This window comes from Hibiscus syriacus, unplaced genomic scaffold (genome assembly GCF_006381635.1).
Source record: "Hibiscus syriacus cultivar Baekdansim isolate YM2019G1 unplaced genomic scaffold, ASM638163v2 tig00016212_pilon, whole genome shotgun sequence".
NCBI classification, from domain to species: Eukaryota; Viridiplantae; Streptophyta; class Magnoliopsida; order Malvales; family Malvaceae; genus Hibiscus; species Hibiscus syriacus.
Window position 1 is genome coordinate 981,937 of NW_024062384.1, and position 20,035 is coordinate 1,001,971.

The 20,035-nt window shown below is 35.5% G+C and overlaps 1 protein-coding gene across 1 annotated transcript; it reads left to right on the forward strand.

Moving 5' to 3' along the window:
- Window positions 1-1,245: 1,245 nt before the first annotated feature.
- LOC120208328 (carboxyl-terminal-processing peptidase 2, chloroplastic-like) lies at window positions 1,246-5,168 on the forward strand. The gene is made up of 13 exons (XM_039207627.1): window positions 1,246-1,415; window positions 1,907-2,264; window positions 2,353-2,502; window positions 2,769-2,851; window positions 2,997-3,205; window positions 3,392-3,460; window positions 3,758-3,876; window positions 4,194-4,269; window positions 4,345-4,386; window positions 4,462-4,570; window positions 4,669-4,766; window positions 4,862-4,955; window positions 5,028-5,168. The coding sequence occupies exons 1-13, from the start codon at window positions 1,308-1,310 to the stop codon at window positions 5,151-5,153; spliced, it is 1,641 nt and encodes a 546-aa protein (XP_039063558.1). The 5' UTR covers window positions 1,246-1,307; the 3' UTR covers window positions 5,154-5,168.
- Window positions 5,169-20,035: the final 14,867 nt, after the last annotated feature.

The window sequence follows — 20,035 nt, forward strand, 5'->3', positions numbered from 1 at the left end:
AGAGTATGGTACATGTGATTAGGGGGCATGTAGATTATATTTTGTTTTATATATGAGTCTGAAAACCCGTTTTATTTCTGCATACTGATAAATCATTTTATTAGTTACATGTTTTGACAAAAGTTTTAAATTTTTCGCTATTTTTACGGTGGGTCGCTCCGGTGGCCCTAATGTGACACCCCAGATCGGATCGGGTTACCCGCATCGGTCTGAGGGGGTTACATAAACTATCAATTTTGGTATGTTTTAATATCTAAATTTTAAAACGTTTAGTTTTTATTTCGTTTTAGTATCTCGCTGTAAAAAAATCAACGTTGCTGCAACTTTTTATGGGGAAATTGTATTCTTCCATTACTCATTTATCTTTTCACTCTTATGTTGGTATTAAAATTTAAAAAATTCAATTTAACTACTTAACTTTCAAATTATTTTTATTTTAATCACTCTGATTTTTTTATTAATATTTTTTTGACATGACTTTTTATTATTTTATTAATATATAATTAAAAATAAAATAATAAATTTGAAAGTTAGAGTAATTTAATTAGAAGTAATTCGAAAATTAAGTAATTAAGCTAAAAAGAGTTTAAATTTTAGTGACCAAAATAGGAGTAAGAAGGTAATTGAGTGATGAATGAATATAATTTACTCATAAAAAATGTGTCACGTGCAAATTACCCATTAAAATTTTAAGGGCGAGGTATTAAAACAAAACAAAAGCTAAACATTAGGTATAACTTAAAAAAAATAAAAGTTTAGGTACTAAAACATATAAAATTGATAATTTAAGTATTAAACCTGTAATTTACCCATAATATAATGTTACAATACGAGAAAATAAATTAAAGTATAATATAAAATATGTACACAAGATATAAAATATGTCAGAATTAGTACATCACAACCTCGATCAGATTCTAAAATAAGGTGGATTTCACATAAATTCATCCTCAAAAATTTATCTGCATTCATTTTGACCCTTGATATAAGGGGAAAAAACCTTTAATCAAATTGGATCAAAACTTGTCAAAGTCGAGAAAAATACCATATCTGTAAATCAATAATTTTAAATTTGTCCTCAGTAATTTATCTCTGTAATTTAGTTAAACATTGTACTGTTAAAATTAGGACTGAAAAGTTTATAAATTAAAAAATAAAGAACTACATTCAATTAAATATGCATAATTCAGGGACCAATAAAATAGTTTGACCAAGAAAAACAAAGACCAAGTGTTATCTTCAAAGAATAGTCGATAAGGAAACTGAAATGAAAAACGTAGAAAGGGAGTGGAATTTGTGGGGCTGCCATGGAAGTGGTAACAAGCTACTCTGCTACTTCTTCATATCCTCGTTTCGCTTTGTATAACCCCAATAAGCCATCTTCTTTAACATTCAAGCCCATCATCATTTCTCCGGTAAAGTTTTCATCTTTACGAGGAATATCCAATCGCTGCTTTCTTATGTAGAATTAACGATTGAATGTTTTTATCGTAATTTAAAGTTAATAGAATGAGAAATGGCTTCTGAGTTGGAAAGATTATGACTTGAACTGTTCGAACCGACGATGTTCTTGTAGCAACGGTGCTATTGGCGACCGAGTTACGACTTGGTCTGCAAGTTTTGATTTTGATTCTGTGGCTGTTTTGGTAGTTTGGATTGATTTAGAACTGGAGTTTCCCCCTCTTTTGATGGGGTTCGGTTGCATTTTCTATTGGCAGTTTATGTTTTCATGAATTGTGTTGCTTGGAAAGATTTCTGATCACATGATCATCAGTGTGAAGTTTTGGCAATGGAGATTGCATGCCATAAACTATGAACGACCTTTTATTTTCATCAAATGTTATTCAGGAATCTGATTCTTTCTCTCAAACTGAATCTTTTGTATGGATGTGTGAATTACTTGCAGGTTCATCCATGGAAATCTTTTCCTGGACGGAACATTGAAGCTCGATTATTGTGTCGGATCTTGTATAAAAGGACTAATCTCGATGAGTCTGGAAGATGCGGCGGTTCTGATGCACATTCTAAACCTTTTTTCTGGTTTTGCATATTAGGTAGACTGAATAAAACCTTTCCATCTCAGTCTGGTTCCTTTGCATTAAGGCATGGACACCCGCTTCGATCCTGGAAGACGGGTAGTCATCAAAAGGTGACGAGCCATTCACAAAAAATAAGACAACATATCTCGGTTGTTTTTGTTTGCTTAGTCACTGCTATGTTGCTGGTTACTTCAGCTTCCGTTGCTCTAAGCAGCCCACCGTCGTGTAAGTTATATTTTATGTAAAATAGTCCCATGGGCTACATGGGTTTCTTTTGTTTAGATTTTCATACCAATTCTTTTTTATTGTACAGGGGCGATTTCTGAAGATAATCTTCTCTTCTTAGAGGCATGGAGAACGATAGACCGTGCATATATTGAAAAAACTTTCAATGGACAAAGTTGGTTTCGTTACAGAGAAGATGCGCTTCGAAATGAACCGATGAACAATAGAGAAGAGACATGTATATAGAATATCTTTAGCAGTCATTTTACAGTTTGTAGTTTGCTGCAACTAGATTAATATGCATCGTTAGGTCTGAATTGCTGAGTCCTTTTTATTTATCATTCATTATCTCTCATACAAGTTCATAAATGTTTACCGGGTGATTCATTCAATCTTGTAATTGTTTTATTAAGAGATATTATATTCATCTGCTTGTTGCGTTGTACGTTTTACCTTGTAATCGTTATCCTCACTTTTAAGTTATATTTACATATTTTCTTGCAGACACGGCTATAAGGAAGATGCTTGCCACACTGAATGATCCTTTCACTAGGTTTCTAGAGCCGGAGAAGTTCAAAAGTTTGCGGGTATGGGGCTGTTTTCTTCCTCTATCTCTCTTATATCTCCACAACTGTATTCTAGCCTGAATATCATGGTAGCTATCATTAAACATTGAAATATTTTGGTTGATATCAGTTTCTGTAAAATATCTTATATTTTCTCTGAAGGCAGTCTGGAACTCAAGGGTCTCTAACAGGTGTAGGGCTATCGATAGGTTACCCAACTGGATCCGAAGGATCACAAGCCGGGCTCGTTGTTATTTCAGCTGCTCCTGGGGGACCTGCAAATCAGGCTGGCATTTCGTCTGGGGATATTATCTTGCAAATAGATAATACAAGCACAGAAAGCATGGGCATCTATGATGCAGCAGAGAGATTGCAGTAAGTGTGTTGCTCTCTTCGGTTGAAACGAAATCAACTTTCATCTAGATTTTCGTATTGAAGAAATCTTTATGCGGCTGTCATAGAGATATTTCCTTCCATTTTTCTTTGTATGTATTTGTGTCTCGATTTGTCTGTTCTTTTTCAGTTATTAATATTATGCTCTACTTTTTGACTAAACTACAGGGGACCAGAAGGAAGTTCAGTGGAATTAACAATTCAAAGTGGGCCTATAATGAAGCACTTAGCTCTCACGTAAGTGTTTCATTCGAATGCCTTATGATGCATTTGAACTCGATATATTAGTAACATTACTGATGTTCTTTGATTCAGCATCCTAAAATGTGTGTCAGTTCCATTATTATACTTTCCAAATTAAGTGAGGTGGAAAATGGGAATATGGATTTTGTCATTTTTATTCCTAGTTATCCCCTTCTGCTCCTTGTAATTAAGAACGACAAAATATTTTACCTGTTCTTTTCTTCTTGTTCTATTTTGTACCTATTTCGTGGAAGATTTAAGATTGACCCATTGGCGACTACAATTTTCTAGGCGAGCAAAAGTTTCACTGAACCCTGTAAAGTTGAGGCTATGCGAGGTTCCTGGTTCAGAAAAGAGCTACCCCAGAATCGGTTATATTAAGCTAACATCATTCAACCAAAATGCTTCTGGTAAGTGGAGATATTGACTGCAAATACTCTTCTTTTTGTCTATGATTTGGGCTGAAGCCATGGAACTGTATGCCGTATAGTTTTTGATTTCATACACATTATATACTTCTGAATGCGTCTAATTTTTGTATACATACAAACTCCTTTCATTTTCTTTATATTTTGTGTTTTCTTTTGTTCACCTTTTTCTAGTTTCGTTGTGCCACTTTTCAGTGCCATTTGCAGCATCTTTGGTTGTAGGACTTCTCGGAGATAACCCTCCTGTTGTTTAGTTTTATATATAGAATATCATCCTAAAGAGTTTGCATTTCCTGTAGCTTCTGTCAAGGAAGCGATCGATGCTTTAAGGAGTAATAGTGTTAATGCCTTTGTGTTAGACCTTCGTGATAATAGGTAATTTTCTTTCGACATGATCCATTTTAAACTTGCTCTTAAGGCAGGCTTTCTAAAAGATTAAATTTGCTGCAGCGGCGGGCTTTTCCCAGAAGGCATTGAAACTGCAAAGATCTGGTAAGTTAAACTCTTGAAAGGGAACGGTTCTTTTATCCATGGCTTATGTTATCATCATTAACTTTTTTCGAACAGGTTAGACGAAGGCGTGATTGTCTACATTTGTGATAATCGTGGTGTTCGAGATATATATGACACTGATGGAAGCTCTGCAATAGCAGCTTCTGAACCTCTAGCTGTCCTGGTAAGCCTGGTTATTCCGACCAGCTTGATTTAATTTATGTATGTCTGAACGAGTGAGAGAGGAAGGACCATGATCTCAATCATTGAAATCTCCATTAGGTGAATAAGGGCACTGCAAGTGCGAGTGAAATTTTAGCAAGTGCATTGAAAGATAATAAGCGTGCTGTATTGTTCGGAGAACCGACATATGGGAAAGGGTAATTTACTCTTCCATCTTCTACAGTGTTTAAACAAGCATGCCACCCTATATTCTTCTAGATACTAACCGGAATGATGCATTCCACAACTGCAGTAAGATTCAGTCGGTTTTTCAGCTATCTGATGGTTCCGGATTGGCTGTTACAGTAGCTCGTTACGAGACACCTGCACATAACGATATTGACAAGGTTTATGTCTGATCTCTAGGTCTCTCTTTGCTCTTTTCGCACGACCATTGTTTCATCTGTTATTCCATGTAGGTTGGCGTGATCCCGGACCATCCTCTGCCGAACTCATTTCTGAAGGACGATGATGGTTTCTGTGGCTGCCTTCAAGACTCTGCATCTGCTTGCTATGTCAATAATGTTCAGCTATTTTCTAGATGATAATTGTGCTTTCTCGGGAAGATCATTCTTTGTGCAATTTGATTAAACTTTTAAAATGATTTTATTTATCTGAATCAATTAAAGAAAGATAAAAGATATATTTACGTAAAAAGCAAAATAAAAAAGAAATGCAATTACTCCTTATCCATGGAAGACGAAGATGAAAAAGAAATGCAATTACTCCTCACTTCTCTCGCCACTTCCGATTCATCACCACTTGACTTGCAACTATCAATCAGTCCATCCAACTGCGTTAAGTCTGACTGAAGGTGGCGTTAAGATGGCAGGCAGCTGAGCAAATCCGATTGGTGGCTATCGAGAAGGCTTATGTGGAGAGAGTTACCAAGAGGGAAATGTAGATGGCTCAGTCGGAATTCGCAAGAGCAAAGGAAGATGTTGAAAGAGCTGAGAAAATCAAGGAGACAGCAACATCTACGTGCATGCACATTACTTGCCAATCTTGCACATTACTTGCCAATCTTGCACCCAAAGCTTCATTCCTTAATACGAATATATTTAATTCAGGTTTAGTTTAAGATCCATAACACATCAAACCTAAGAGCAACAAGTTCCCAAATGAAATTGCATCTTTACTGGCTGTCTTGCATAGCTTGAATTAATGAACTTCATTTCATACCGGCTCAGTCTCATAATAAACTCAGCCTCATATTCAACCACATTTCTATTACCTTGTTTCAGATCAATGAACTCCAGCCTGCGAGCCTCAATGTACATTGCTCCCATATATTTCCTTCGAAAAACTTGCTGGAAATATTCTCGCTTCTTTGACTGGTGTGCCTGAAAATATGATTTATAAATGGGCTTTTGAAACTCGATTTATCACAACAAGAGGAATTGTCTCCGCCTTTTTAAGTAAGGATGATCTTTCAAATCCAGCTTTCTCAAGGAGGAGACATGATTTAACAGTTAATTACATATCGAAGAAGACCGCCTAAGTTAACGACGCTGACCAATAGAAAACAATATATAGATATTTTGAAGGAGACAAACGAGAGGTAGCCAAAGATTCAGACAACAGTCGAAGCCAATTACAAAGGTTCGGAGGAGGATGAGACCTTCTCAAGGAGGTGATTGAGGCTTTATGGTAATAAGCTTTACAGCTACCTGTCCTTATCAAGTGTTAGCTTCTATGGCTAGATCTTCCAACCTTTTCACAATTACAGTTCATTACGCCCTTTACTAAATAGAAAGTCAAGGGGCTTGCTGGTTTTTCCATCATCCAATCCATAACAAATCGAATGAAACCTGGAGAAAAAGAAGTGAACACTTTGCTGAGGCTCTGAAAGAGCTTGACTTGTAAGGAGAGGCTTCATGTTTGTTTTTCTCCAAAACCCCAATCCGCTCTCGCTTGCCGCTACTAACGAGGTCTAGATTGATTTCCCTTCCTTTAGCTGTTCAGATGTTTCAGTTTGCTCAGTTTTAAAAGTCCACAGACTGCAAACTAGCCACAGAGATTGGATATGATTTCCCGATCGGAGATCCATGAATCACAAACGGTATCTCCCCATGGCCGCTTTGAGATCCATATCCGCTGAGGCAGCTCAAGTACACTGAGTGGTGTACCTGAACGCTTCTTTCTCAAGTGATAAGTGACACTGACTTGCCATAGGTAGGGGCAGGCAATCCCCTTCATTCTATGCTGACGGGTCCACTTTGAGCTCCAATTTCTACTCAAATTCCACAATTCAGCCTCCACCAATGGTTCTACTCAAATTTCACAATTCAGCCTCCACCACTTTGACATCCTTGGTTGGTGAATATTCCAACCAATCAAGAAATAACTTATAACATGAAATCAAAAATTGACATCCAAACTTATCAACATATTTTAGTTCAATAGAAGGAATGGGTTTATAAGGACCATTTCTGATATATGCTCTCTGAACTTTATTTGTTGATTTGGAGCAAAATCCCAAATATAATTATGTATTCCTGGATCACGCTTAATACTGGATATAACAAAGGTTTATTGTTTAACTCTTGGAGCTTTACTTGGACAATTATCCACCATCAGATGAATGGGTGTTGAACTTGGAGTTGGAAAGCTCTCACTAATACGAGGATAATTACTATTAAGTTCTGGCTCCTTTCGATCAATAAAATTTCAATATAAGAATAACCAATATTACTTTTAAAAGAACCTTTTAAAAAATAATCAATTTTTCAATTACCCATATTGAGCTTTAGAGGTTACAAACTTCTTTGTTTCTTGAAAAAATAATGTCGTACTCCACTCATTAATATTTCAACAATTATATTGTAAAATGGAAATTATAAAAAATCTCTAACCTTACATGTTTTCTCTTAACTAGCTAAACTAGTTCAATTTAAGCTTTTTTTAGTAAGTCTCAACTTGAACATTTTAAACCTCAATTAAGCATTCTAATATTATCATTGGATCATAAGTTCTAATTTAGAATGAATAATAACCCTAAAGTTCATACCAACCCAAAGTCAAGAATTCTTAAAGAAGAATTTTCAAAATTGATTGTCAATATAATGATTTAAGTTAAGAATGGGACATAAATCTCTTATTGAACATAGAAGATAACTTGTGGAGTTCTAAAATCAAAGAAATTTGATAAAATCAAGATTTCACCATGGAAGCTCCCCGCATTATGTGAAACCTTGGAAACCTCCATATTCAAATTGGTATGACAACAATGTTCGTTGTGAATATCATGTTGGAGCTCAAGGACATTCCATTGAGAATTGCACTACCTTCAAGCATATAGTCCAACAGCTTTTGGATCATGGAGTATTGGAGTTTGAATTGAAAGGTTGACCTAGTTTGGTAACAGACTGTCCTGTTATGTTCGAGCCAAAAGTGTTCAAAGGTAAGGGTATCAGTGGGGACATCCAGGAGGAAGATTGTTTACTAAAGTACGAAGTTCATGTTCTTCATTTGAGGAGTGAAAATGATAAATTGGGTAGAGAGATGGAAGCCATATATGATGGTTTTCAAAGCTTTTAAAATTGTCGGTATAGGAAATACCTCAGAGGAGTGGGCAACGTAGGTCACTAAACTGAAAAATGATGCTGAACAATGGAGAAAGAATTGTAAGGTGCACGAAGGTCAAGCCACTCTTATGATTTACAGATTGCAGAAAAAAGGTGCAATACAACTATTAATGATTTGGGAAGGTATTAAGCCAAAAATTAGATGTTGAATATGTCCATTGCAAATAGAGAAGCTTCATATCAACGCCACAAGCGTGAGAATGATGCTGAGGTAGAAGCCACTAGAGCCAAGAACAAGACATTGATGAAGATTATAGATGATTGTAGAGATCTTGTACGAGAGCTTCATAAACACAAATACTTTCTTACAAGGAAAATTCAACGACTTTGTTTACAGCTCTGAGAATTGACAAATAATATGGAGGAAAAAGACGATGGCATGAAAGAAGCTATGATCCAAGCAAGCAATGTGGTTCACAAGTTGATAGATTTAGCTGGCTTTGCAAGAGAGTTGAAGCAGATTGGCAACTCAACACCCGAACATAAGTGGAAGTTAACTTGACTTTTGAGAGAGATAGAGAAGTGGTGTTAAAACTATCCCTTATATGTAAAGTCTGTTTGATGTACCAAAACCTTTGTGTTCAATGAAAGTTCTTTTAATATGGTCACTCTAGAATGGCACCTTTTGCATACATGTATTTGCATCACATTTGTTTATTTAAGTGTTTTATATGCATTAGTTATGAACATGAAAAAACTTATGGAGGGTTATGTGACAGAAATACCAATATCATTCATTCATACTACTTCCTCATCATCATGAACAAACAAATAGAAATAATGGAGCAATCTCATGAGGAATCACAAGATCGGTTGCAAGAGAAGTTGACAGAGCTACAACAATATATGAGGAATCAAGCATCGAGTTCTCTACAAGATGCATCGAATGAAATGATCCAGGTACTGGAAACCAAGGTTGATGATAGAGAGAAAATAACTGATAAAGGATATCAGTGTTATCATACTAATACGTCGAGAATGATAACTTACCCTGGAGAATCCCACTCAAACCTAGGGAAGAGCCTCATTATTCATGAGCAATTTGAAGATAAATTCAAGTGGTTGAAGGAAGCAATTGGAGATATGAAAGTTGTTAATGCCTCCCACAAAGAAGTAGAAGCGAGATAACTCAATTGAATCCCTGATTTGGTCATCCCACAAAAATTTAGGATGCCTAATTTTGAGAAATATGATGGCACCAGTTGTCCCCTAATCCACCTGAAAATGTTTTGTAGAAGGATGAAAGGGTACTTAAATGATGATAATCTATTGATTCATTACTTCCATGATAGTCTTGCTAGGCTGGCTGTAGTATGGTATAACCGTTTGAACCGAGAGCTGATCAAGAGGTGGGTCGATCTAGCTAACACCTTTGTGGGGGCAATATAGATATGTTAAAGCTTAGCCCCAAAATGTCAAGATCTTCAAAGAATAAGGATGAAAGCTATTGAAAGCTTTAAAGAATATACCCTAAGATGGATAGGGGTGACAGCACAAGTTCAGCCTCCCATTTTAGAAGAAGAAATCTCATATATATTTCATGATTCTCTTCCAGCTCCTTTCTTCGAGTTAATGCTAGCAAAATAAATGAAGGACTTCAAGGATCTTGTGACAAGGGGGAGTTAATTAAAAAAGCAATCAGCAAAAGAAATGTAAAAGTCACTTCCAAAAGCCCAACAGATCAAAAAGAGAAAGTTGATGAGGTGAATGAATCTCAAGTCCAGAGCTCCCATAGTTGTAAAATAAAAGAGGCAGCTAGCCTTTCGAATCAACCAAAGAAAGTCTCGCAATCGAGAAATACTTTGAAGGTATTCCAAACTTCTATCTTAGATTTGTACCCCCATTTGATTAAAGGTTAATACCTCACACCGAGGCCAATAAAAGTGCCACTCAAGATAATGTCTGTGATTTCCACTTGGGAGCATCTGGTAATTCTACGAGGAATTGTAGGCCACTGTTAAAGGAGATAGAGATGCTTGTGGAAAATGGAACATTGACTCAATAATTGGTGGAACAGTGGATGGATAACTCGAGTAGGGTATCAAAGCACAATATGTAGCATTTGATCGAGACAAGTGCCAATGCATTAGATGAACAATATGGGGTATCCTAATTAGGAAGAAATCATTTCATCCATAATGAATCTTTATTCCTTTTGCAACATCTTGTTTGAATTTGTTTTTTTTATCATTTCTCATCTTTTTTTGTAAGGATATTTAAATGAACTTATGCTAGTTTAAAGATAGTGAGCATTGAGTCAGTTTGTAATCTTTCAGTTCTCTAAATATCAACTGAATTAGAAACTCTTTAAATGATTAAAACTATGGATCTTTGACAAAGTGACAAGACTGAACTTGTATAAAACAAGGACCATTGACCTTACCCCAGAAGATACACTCGAACACCATACCCATCTCTTGCAGGGACCATTATAGCCTTCTCCTCTCATGAGGAAATGATCAATAGGTTTGGTATTCAAGTATGAATATGAGCGGACAACATGGGGTATATCTTGTGTATGACATTACAAAATTGACTAGACCATACTTCTGTTCAGGACGTTCATTGATGATCCTAATTTTCAAAAATAGAATGGTGGATTGGATGAATTTAGTATAGGTCATTTGTTTGGGAACTGAACTCTAAATATGGGAATTTCTGACTATCAAGGACACATAGACTATAACAGGTTCTTCTCGATGAGCTTAAGAATTTCTAAATCTGAATACACCAAAGGTTAATAAATTACTATTATAATAAATTATACAATAAAGCTGAGCTATTCCACTAATGCAATTGGTTATAGAGGAATCTCAAAAGTCCTTGCTTTATGAATAGATTGTATTCAAACATGACATTGTTCGGGTACTTGGCAATTCGGTGTTTGCTCCACTACAATTGTCAAGTCGAAGACTTTGTGATGATATGAACCTTTAGCTAGCCCTATAAAGGCGATTATAATATATAATATAAAATAAAGTTGAATTCAGCTAGCTAAACAATGGAAAATTAAATCAAATCTATCTAATAATGAGTTTTAGTAAAATGGACTAAGGGAGTTGTGGAACACCTATTATAGTCGAGCTCACACAAGCACTCAGGATTTTATATTTAGACTGATGTATCTATACTATCTCTACTAAGGAAGTCTATAAAGCTTGAACAAATGGAAGATTTCAGAGAACCGAAATAGAAGTGTTCTAGAAAATCTAGTAATTGATTATGCTAGTTGCATCATTTTGTCCACATCCGATTAAAATATCAAGCCAAGAAAGAGGGGCATGTTATAATGTTCACAAGGATCGAAAAAGAAAATACATCTTTGGTGACTGAAACCTTAGAAAATAAGAAGCCAACATGAACCCAACCCATCAATTTTGACACTTGTTAAAGAGCCATAACTTTAAACATATTAAAAGAGCTGTTGATTCTTTTTATGTTATGTGAACTCATGTTTATGATTTGCTTTAATTGTGAGGCTGAATTAAGGGGTAATACTTTACAAATTGTTTTTTCGTTCGTTGATTTCTAAAATAAAAGAAAGGAAAAAATATTTTTAAATAGGACGATCTCAAAAAGAATAAGCGATGCCAGAATAATGAAGCATTCCACAATCTTGAAAGCAAATAGTTTGAGAGATTAGAAGGGCTGGAGGATAGAACTTGTACCACTTCCTTATGACATTGGCGGGTAACTCATCAAAAAGCAGGTGATCACCTTATTTGAAAGGGGCACATATCCCATCTCTCAACAAAAATGCAAGAGTGAGATCAGTCAAGGATGAATTTTTGGCACGCAAATAGGGATGAGCTATGAGAATACCCACTTTGGGGCATGACTAAAAACCCAAATCAAGTTGAGATAACAAAATTCAGACCGAGAAGACATTGAGAATGAGTCTAACAACTTGGAGTGTTAGGGGCAGACCATGAATTCGAGTAGAGCTTACCTTGTGATACATGCATCACAAGACTCACATCAAAGGAAGAAGTAATAACTCTTCCAAATGATCCACTCGTCCAAGCATTGGAAAAGAAGACCAGAACAATAGCAGACTTGAGACGACTTTTTAATGGGATCCTGATCTTATTTGGTCAACATGTCTTCTGGACATACAACCGTCTGTCTCTTATCTTTTCAACGGTTCTTTAATTGCATCAATCCGATATCGGGAACTCAAGATATGACCATTTTACTGAAGATGGTGCATGCAGGAAATCCTATACGGGATTAATATGTTATTTTGTAAATATTACGAATTTTCAATATTTATATTGATTATTTGTAATATAATTTAATATAGGATGATTAATTATCTTTTAGGATCAGATTTATTATTTTATTAGGAATTAAGGTTGGGTTAAAACAATATTTTTAGTTATTATTATTTTATTAGGAATTAGAGTTAAAACATGTTTAGTTTATTATTATTTTATTCTTTAGTTATTTAGGACCTTTAGAATTCAGCCCCTATATAAAGGAGGCTTCATTCAACTTTGTAATTGAGATTTCTTTGATCAATAATACAACGAGAGTTTGTTTTTGCAAGTGCTGATTGCCTTGTGCCTTCGAAGCTTCTTCTCCTGGAGTTCTTTCAAGTTCTTGAGGGAGATTAATCTTCACACTCCAATTTGCCTTTTCATCACGACTAGGAGGGTTGGTTAGAGCCATTTATCAGTTTGATTGTGATCTCGATATTATCCATCTTCGACAAATCCATTCGTTCATTTACCGTCTTCATAAGGGAGATCTTCTGTTTCTTTATTTTTATTTCTAATCTTATTGCCTTGATTCCATCACATAAAAGAAACCCTAAAGAATCCTAGTTGCTGCCGCCACCTTCCCCTATTCATCCCCTTTGTTCTTCATCGAGTCTAGAGCTTTCTAGGTTTGATTCTTCAACAAGAGCAACGTTCATCAATCCACCACCGCTTCCCTATCAATTGGTATCAGATTTGGGCCGAATCTTGGAAAGAAGCAAGAAATTTTGCTTGTTGTTGCACACAAAACCGTCAAGGTACCCCAACGGAGCTAGTTCAGAGAAGATTCATCGTTTCAGGAGGAATTTCGTGGTGAAAATTTCCAGATTGAAAATTCATATATTGAAGATCATTAAAAAAAATCATAATTTTTGGAGATCAAAAACACCTTCGAACAAAGTGATCAAGTAAAACAGATTGTTTGAGGACTCACCGTTCAACAGAGTCTACTGTATACTACTGAAGGTATTTGGTTCTGAAATTTTACAGGTGGTTTCTTGACGCATCAAAAGACATTCAAGAATTTTTCCAGAATTTTTTGACACCGGTAACCCCCTCAAAAACGTTGCTCAAATTGATCTAGCGTTTTCCAGGTTTCTGGGTTGGTTCTTTTTTTTCTTTGACTCTTAGTGCTTTAGGTTCTTTTGTTTTTCCTTGTTATTGTTCTTTTGCATTATCTAACACATTATCTTCATTTTAGTAGGACTAAAGAGTTTGCATACTTCTTCCTTCTTTGCATTCTCGTTCTCTTGGAGTCTAACCCTTGTTTGGCCTCTTAGAACTTTTAGGTTTTTCTTATCGCCTTTGCTAGTAATCAAACTCCGATACGAACTGTGGAAGACTACTTGGTAAAGTGAGTTTTAAAGAGTACAAGATCGGCTTACTTGCCTCTCATTGTGTTACTTTTTTTGGAGTGACTTGTGAGGTTTCTTGCTTTGTTGAATTTTCTTTCTTTTATTTTTATTTTACTTTAAAATTTTCTTTTGAGTGTTATGATTTCAGGATGGGCGAAAATAACAACAAGACACTTACGGCTATCTTAGCCACACTTCTTGACTCACGACTCAAGTTGAAAGATTTGATGAAACCGTGAGAAAATGATAAGAACCACAACTGGATCTACCAAACCAAAATCCAAGACCAAACAATGTTGAACTTTTGGTACCCAGGCGAGAACAACCACGTTTACAAGCACCCGAACTCTTTGCAAAACCAAAGTTCACGATCCCGTCTTTCAAAGGAGACAACGATCCAGACAGGTACATCGATTGGGAAGGAAAAAGTTGATCTCATGTTCGCATACCATGATTGCCCCCAAGCTAAACAAGTTCACCTCATCACCATGCAATTCGAAGGATATGCTCGAACTTGGTGGATGCAAACAAGGAAAAAGATCCAGAACTTCCAAATTCCAACAATCACTTCTTGGACCGACCTCAAACAAACCATGAGGAAGCGATTCCTACCGACACATTATACACGAGAAGTTAAACTACGACTACACCAACTTCGACAAGGTAGAAGTTCAGTTGAAGACTACTACAAGGAGATGCAGTCCTTACTCAATAGGGCTAACATAACCGAAAAAGAAGAGGTAACCGTGTCAAGATTCGTCGTCGGCTTAAACTCAAACATCACTGATCTTCTTGATCTCCATGAGTACGAAAACCTCAAAGATATACTAAAGAAAGCAATGACAATAGAAAATAAAAATACAAAGGAGATTCCGATTCAGAGAATATTACCAAGGTATTTCATCCTCTTACCAAGGTAATCCTTCAAATCCTTCCTCATCTTCTACTCCATCTTCTCTGAAAAAGCCAAGAGATGACAAACCTGACAAGGAGAAAGAACGACCAGCAAAGAATGACACACTTCCAACCCCTAAAGATCAAATGATAATTTGTGAGGAGGTAGAGAAAGTAAAAACAGAAAAAGCTGAGAAAGAGGCAAAAGAAAAAGAGGTCACTAGTTTCAAAAACCAAAAGAATAATGACCCATGGGAGGTGAGTGAACCTAATTGTGAGAAGAAAAGAGTGACTCAAAATCTATGTGTGAGCACAAAAGAATTGAGGGAGAACCTTCTTTACAAACAACCTTCCATCCTTGTTCACTTTAGGGAATCAATTGTTTCGATTTCTAACATTAACAAGGATTTGCCTAGTGTGTTTTCATCTTTGTTACAGGATTTTCGAGAAGTGTTAGGTGATCCACCTAACGAATTACCACCGAAAAGAGGAAAACAACACCAAACCAATCTAATTCAAGGTTACATCATACCTCGTCAAACATACAATCTCGAAGAAACCAAAGAGTTAGATTTGTTACAAAAAGGCTACATCCAGGAAAGCCTTAGTCGTGACGCCATCTTAATGACGAAACATGACTTGAACAACTCCACATGCTTATAGTTCATGCACAGAGAATCCATGTAAATGATGAGAAAGTAAAAGCAACACGAGACTGGACCACACCATCTTCCATCGCCAAGAGTTGTCGAATAGTGCTAGGTGACCCTCCTGACGGGTTACCACCTGAAATCCCTAATCACTATGCCATATCAATTAAGAGTCACGATTTACGGGAGTCCAAAGACTGAGGTAAGCAAAACACAATAGACGATGAACTACCACGAAGGTATACTCTTACCTATCAAACGCATACTACTATTCCGAGAATTGAACATCAAAGATGTATATCACAATACTCGGATATTTCTGATAATTATACCCATACTTTTAAAAGTGCTTCTAATGAGCTTTATCTTGTATATGAGTTTCCTTGCTAACTAAACAGGTTTTACAGTCCACAAATCTCCTCCCGAGAATTCTTAATTCATGAACCACACTTAGGAGACTTAAGGGATTACTTTAACAAACCAGTTGACATGGTTTTCAAACACTCATTCTCGCCACACAAGAATAAAACCATGGAGAAATTATCTGAAGCAATCATATAGAAAGCCAACAGAGGTCGACGCCATGTGAATTTCAACCAAAACATATTACAAGACTTGTATACAAAAGAGGATTTCAAGACTACAAGAAATCAGTTCCTATAAATAAGAAACCTCGACTAAAACGCATAAAGACATATCACATTGATCCTGGTAAATGTTTCACAAGTTTTCCGTTCAACACATCTAATTCTCTTTCTTTTGGATTTTCAGATTCGAGGATGAATCCTTTTGAGGAGTGGGGGAATGATACATGCACCAGAGTCCAGAATACATGCTTCTTTGGACTAATGTTTCTACTCGAACCTATTGAAGAACAAAGTCTCGAAGATTCAAAGCATATATTCGGTAAGAATAATGTGAATGAATCATTAAACGATTCTAATGTTGCTCCCTTAATGTTTCAGATTCGAGGTCGAATCTTTTTGAAGAAAGGGAGGATGATACATGCATCACAAGGCTCACATCAAAGGAAGAAGTAATAACTCTTCCAAATGATCCACTCGTCCAAGCATTGGAAAAGAAGACCAGAACAATAACAGACTTGAGACGACTTTTTGAATGGGATCCTGATCTTATTTGGTCAACATGTCTTCTGGACATACAACCTTCTGTCTCTTATCTTTTCAACGGTTCTTGAATTGCATCAATCCGATATCGGGAACTCAACATATGACCATTTTACTGAAGATGGTGCATGCAGGAAATCCTATACGGGATTAATACGTTATTTTGTAAATATTACGAATTTTCAATATTTATATTGATTATTTGTAATATAATTTAATATAGGATGATTAATTATCTTTTAGGATCAGATTTATTATTTTATTAGGAATTAAGGTTGGGTTAAAACAATATTTAGTTATTATTATTTTATTAGGAATTAGAGTTAAAACATGTTTAGTTTATTATTTTTATTCTTTAGTTATTTAGGACCTTTAGAATTCAGCCCTATATAAAGGAGGCTTCATTCAACTTTGTAATTGAGATTCTTTGATCAATAATACAACGAGAGTTTGTTTTTGCAAGTGCTGATTGCCTTGTGCCTTCGAAGCTTCTTCTCCTGGAGTTCTTTCAAGTTCTTGTGAGGGAGATTAATCTTCACACTCCAATTTGCCTTTTCATCACGACTAGGAGGGTTGGTTAGAGCCATTTATCGTGTTTGCCTTTTCATTGCGACTAGGAGGGCTCGATAGGACACTTATCCATCTATTATCCACAAATCCATTCGCACCATCAATCATCTTTACCGTTCACCTTCATAAGGGAGATCTTCTGATTTCTTTATTATCTTATTTCATCTTCTATTTATTTATCTTTTGTTTATTTTATTCTAATCTTATTGCCTTGATTCCAGCACATAAAAGAAACCCTAAAGAATCCTAGCTGCTGCCGCCACCTTCCCCTATTCATCCCCTTTGTTCTTCATCGAGTCTAGAGCTTTCTAGGTTTGATTCTTCAACAAGAGCAACGTTCATCAATCCGCCACCGCTTCCCTATCACCTTGTAAAGCAAACCAGTTGAGCATCAATTAACGATAGAGTCCTAGAAAAAAATTCTGACAACGCAATTTAGTCAATGATAAAAAGAGGCATCAAGATCAAATTACTGATCACATCAAGGATTCAAGAAACTTTTCTTCTGAGACTTTGATGCAGATAAGAGACAAAGAAGACACAAAAACATAAGATGATCATATGGCTATTAAAAAATGCAAGCTTGAAATTATAAGTTGTTACACTGATATATGAGTAAACCCTAGAGAAGAGTAATCAAATGAAAGAAGAATGAGTTCTCCATTTTAAAGTAAAAGGAAAATTGAATCAACATTTATGCATTCATGATAACATCATTTGCATAAAAGAAAATGCATTATATTGATACATTTAATTGCATTCATATTTCACACATAAACACATTGTTTTTACAAATCTTCAAGTGAAAAGAGAATATTCATGATGTCAAAATCCTAAGAAGTAAAAGCTAGAATTCAAAACTCAAATGCAGGGAATCATGTTTAGAGAGGCATAACCTAAATAACATAGGGGCCAATCCACAGAAGAAGCATTACTTTGAATCCACAGAAGAAGCTCAATACCCAAAAGAAAATGACCCAAAGAGAAAAAAAAACTCACATTCATGGTCAGTTTCGGGGCCACAAGGATCGATCTCATAGGGGGTTTGAGTCTCAGGTTGGGGTTTTGGTCTTTTGGGGAGTTCCATTTGAATCTCTCGACTCCTCATTGGATTCTATAGGTGATAAGAGGTCGTGATGGCCACCCGATTTGTTAAAAGTTGTGAGGGAGGGGGTTCAGTTCAGAGAGATTTGTAGAGTTTAGGTTGATCTAAGGTTTCATGTCATTTTAGTTGAGAGAGAGGGGTTGTTTGGGAGCATGTGGCCCCTCATCAGAGTATGCGTGTATAAGAGGCCACAACTTCCATTTTTTTTTTCTAGGGGCAAGAGAAGGAAGAGAGGGTTGAGGGAATAAGGGGAATACGACTGAAAAAAGTGGAGAAGAAAAATGAGAGAGCTAGGGCATTCGTTACCTAAAATACAATTATATCTTGTGGCCAAAACATTGGTGTTTTGAAGGTTAGGGCAACCCACGTTTTGGAGGGGAGGGGTTAATCACATGCAAGAACCTTTTTCTTTTAATCTGCTGCATTTTGGTCCCCAATCCAATTTTCCATATTCCCACACTTTGCCTTGAACTTTGCACACCTTATATTTTCATAACTAGGCTAAGTTATTGCTAATTTTCATCAATTTTTGTATTTGGGATGTAATATTTTTAGTTGCATTTTAATCCCATGATTGTTGATGGATAAATTATGACTTTGGTACCTGAAATGTGATTACTTTTGTGCCTCATGACTCGATGTTTGCACAGTTTGTTATTTTAATCTCATATTTTCAGTTCCCTTTTAATTTAATCACATATTTTTAAGTTCACTCATTTTTCATTATTTCTATTTATAAGCCTACCATGTTTGCATTTTATAGTTGAGTCCTTGATCATGCTTTTGAGCATTTAGGAAGGGAAACATGTTTTAATCATTGTCATTCCTCTATTAGATTTAGTATGATATTATAAACTACCTTAGTATGTCTAAAATAATACGTAGGATTCACACATTAATTTCTTGGATATGTAGATGTATTCTTCAAATTAGCTATAAATATTTGTTCTTGCATTTTACGTGTTTACGTACGTTTAAGTATGCAATTGTTTCACTTCTAAATTGCATGACATCATTTTCGCATGATATGTATGAGACCCTCATAAGCATAACTCGACTCGACCCATAAAAAATAATTGGATTAAGAGTAATACCCTTCTATTGTAAAATCGTTTTGAGGAAACTGCCTAATCTTATAAGAAAGTTGCTTCTGATGATTTTAAAATGAAAGTGTATCCCAAAAGAGAAACCTAAAATTTGACCACACCTAAAAATTGGAAATGAGAGAACAAGAAATGTTTCTATTTAGATTCTTTGAGAAAAGATCGTTAGAACTAATCTAAGGTTCGATCTCGGTGTCTTTAAATAATCGAATATTTTTCTTTCTAAAAGGATTGATAATTTTTAATTTAATTTGTTTAATTTCGTGCATTTGAATATTGCAATGAAACCATACTATTTCTTTATTTCGATTGGAGCAGGAACTGATTGTCTCAAGGTATGAGAGGTCCTTTCTTCTCGATCAGAAATGATTAAATATTACTTGTTTTCGTTCTAACGTTCACAAATTTGTTTTAAGGGATAATAAATTAAATTAAGTTCGAACTTGTAAATTTCATTGAAAAGAGAATTAATTAATCTACTAGGTACCGATTTAGTGCGTTGTGGGGGTACTAATCCTTCCCCATGCGTAATCGACTCCCGAACTCAATTTTCTGGTATGCAGACTGTAAATTTATTGTTTAATTAAAATTAATAATTTTTATTAAAATGAAAAAATGTTTTTGGGTACCCAATCACACCATAATCAAATATTGGTGGTGGCTCCTCGAACTGAATTTTAATTTACTTTTAAAGGGAAAGCCCAAATTATTCGAGACGAGATTTTTAAATCACATTTTTAATTAAAAATTAAAAAAATTATTATTTTTTAAATCGAA

What these genes read in the sequence shown, in the direction of transcription:
- LOC120208328 (XM_039207627.1), top strand. Translation starts at nt 1,308, where the DNA reads ATGGAAGTGGTAACAAGCTACTCTGCTACTTCTTCATATCCTCGTTTC. An exon ending in AGCCCATCATCATTTCTCCG is followed by an intron (nt 1,416 to 1,906) that starts GTAAAGTTTTCA and finishes AATTACTTGCAG; the next exon opens with GTTCATCCATGGAAATCTTT. An exon ending in ATGAAGCACTTAGCTCTCAC is followed by an intron (nt 3,461 to 3,757) that starts GTAAGTGTTTCA and finishes ACAATTTTCTAG; the next exon opens with GCGAGCAAAAGTTTCACTGA.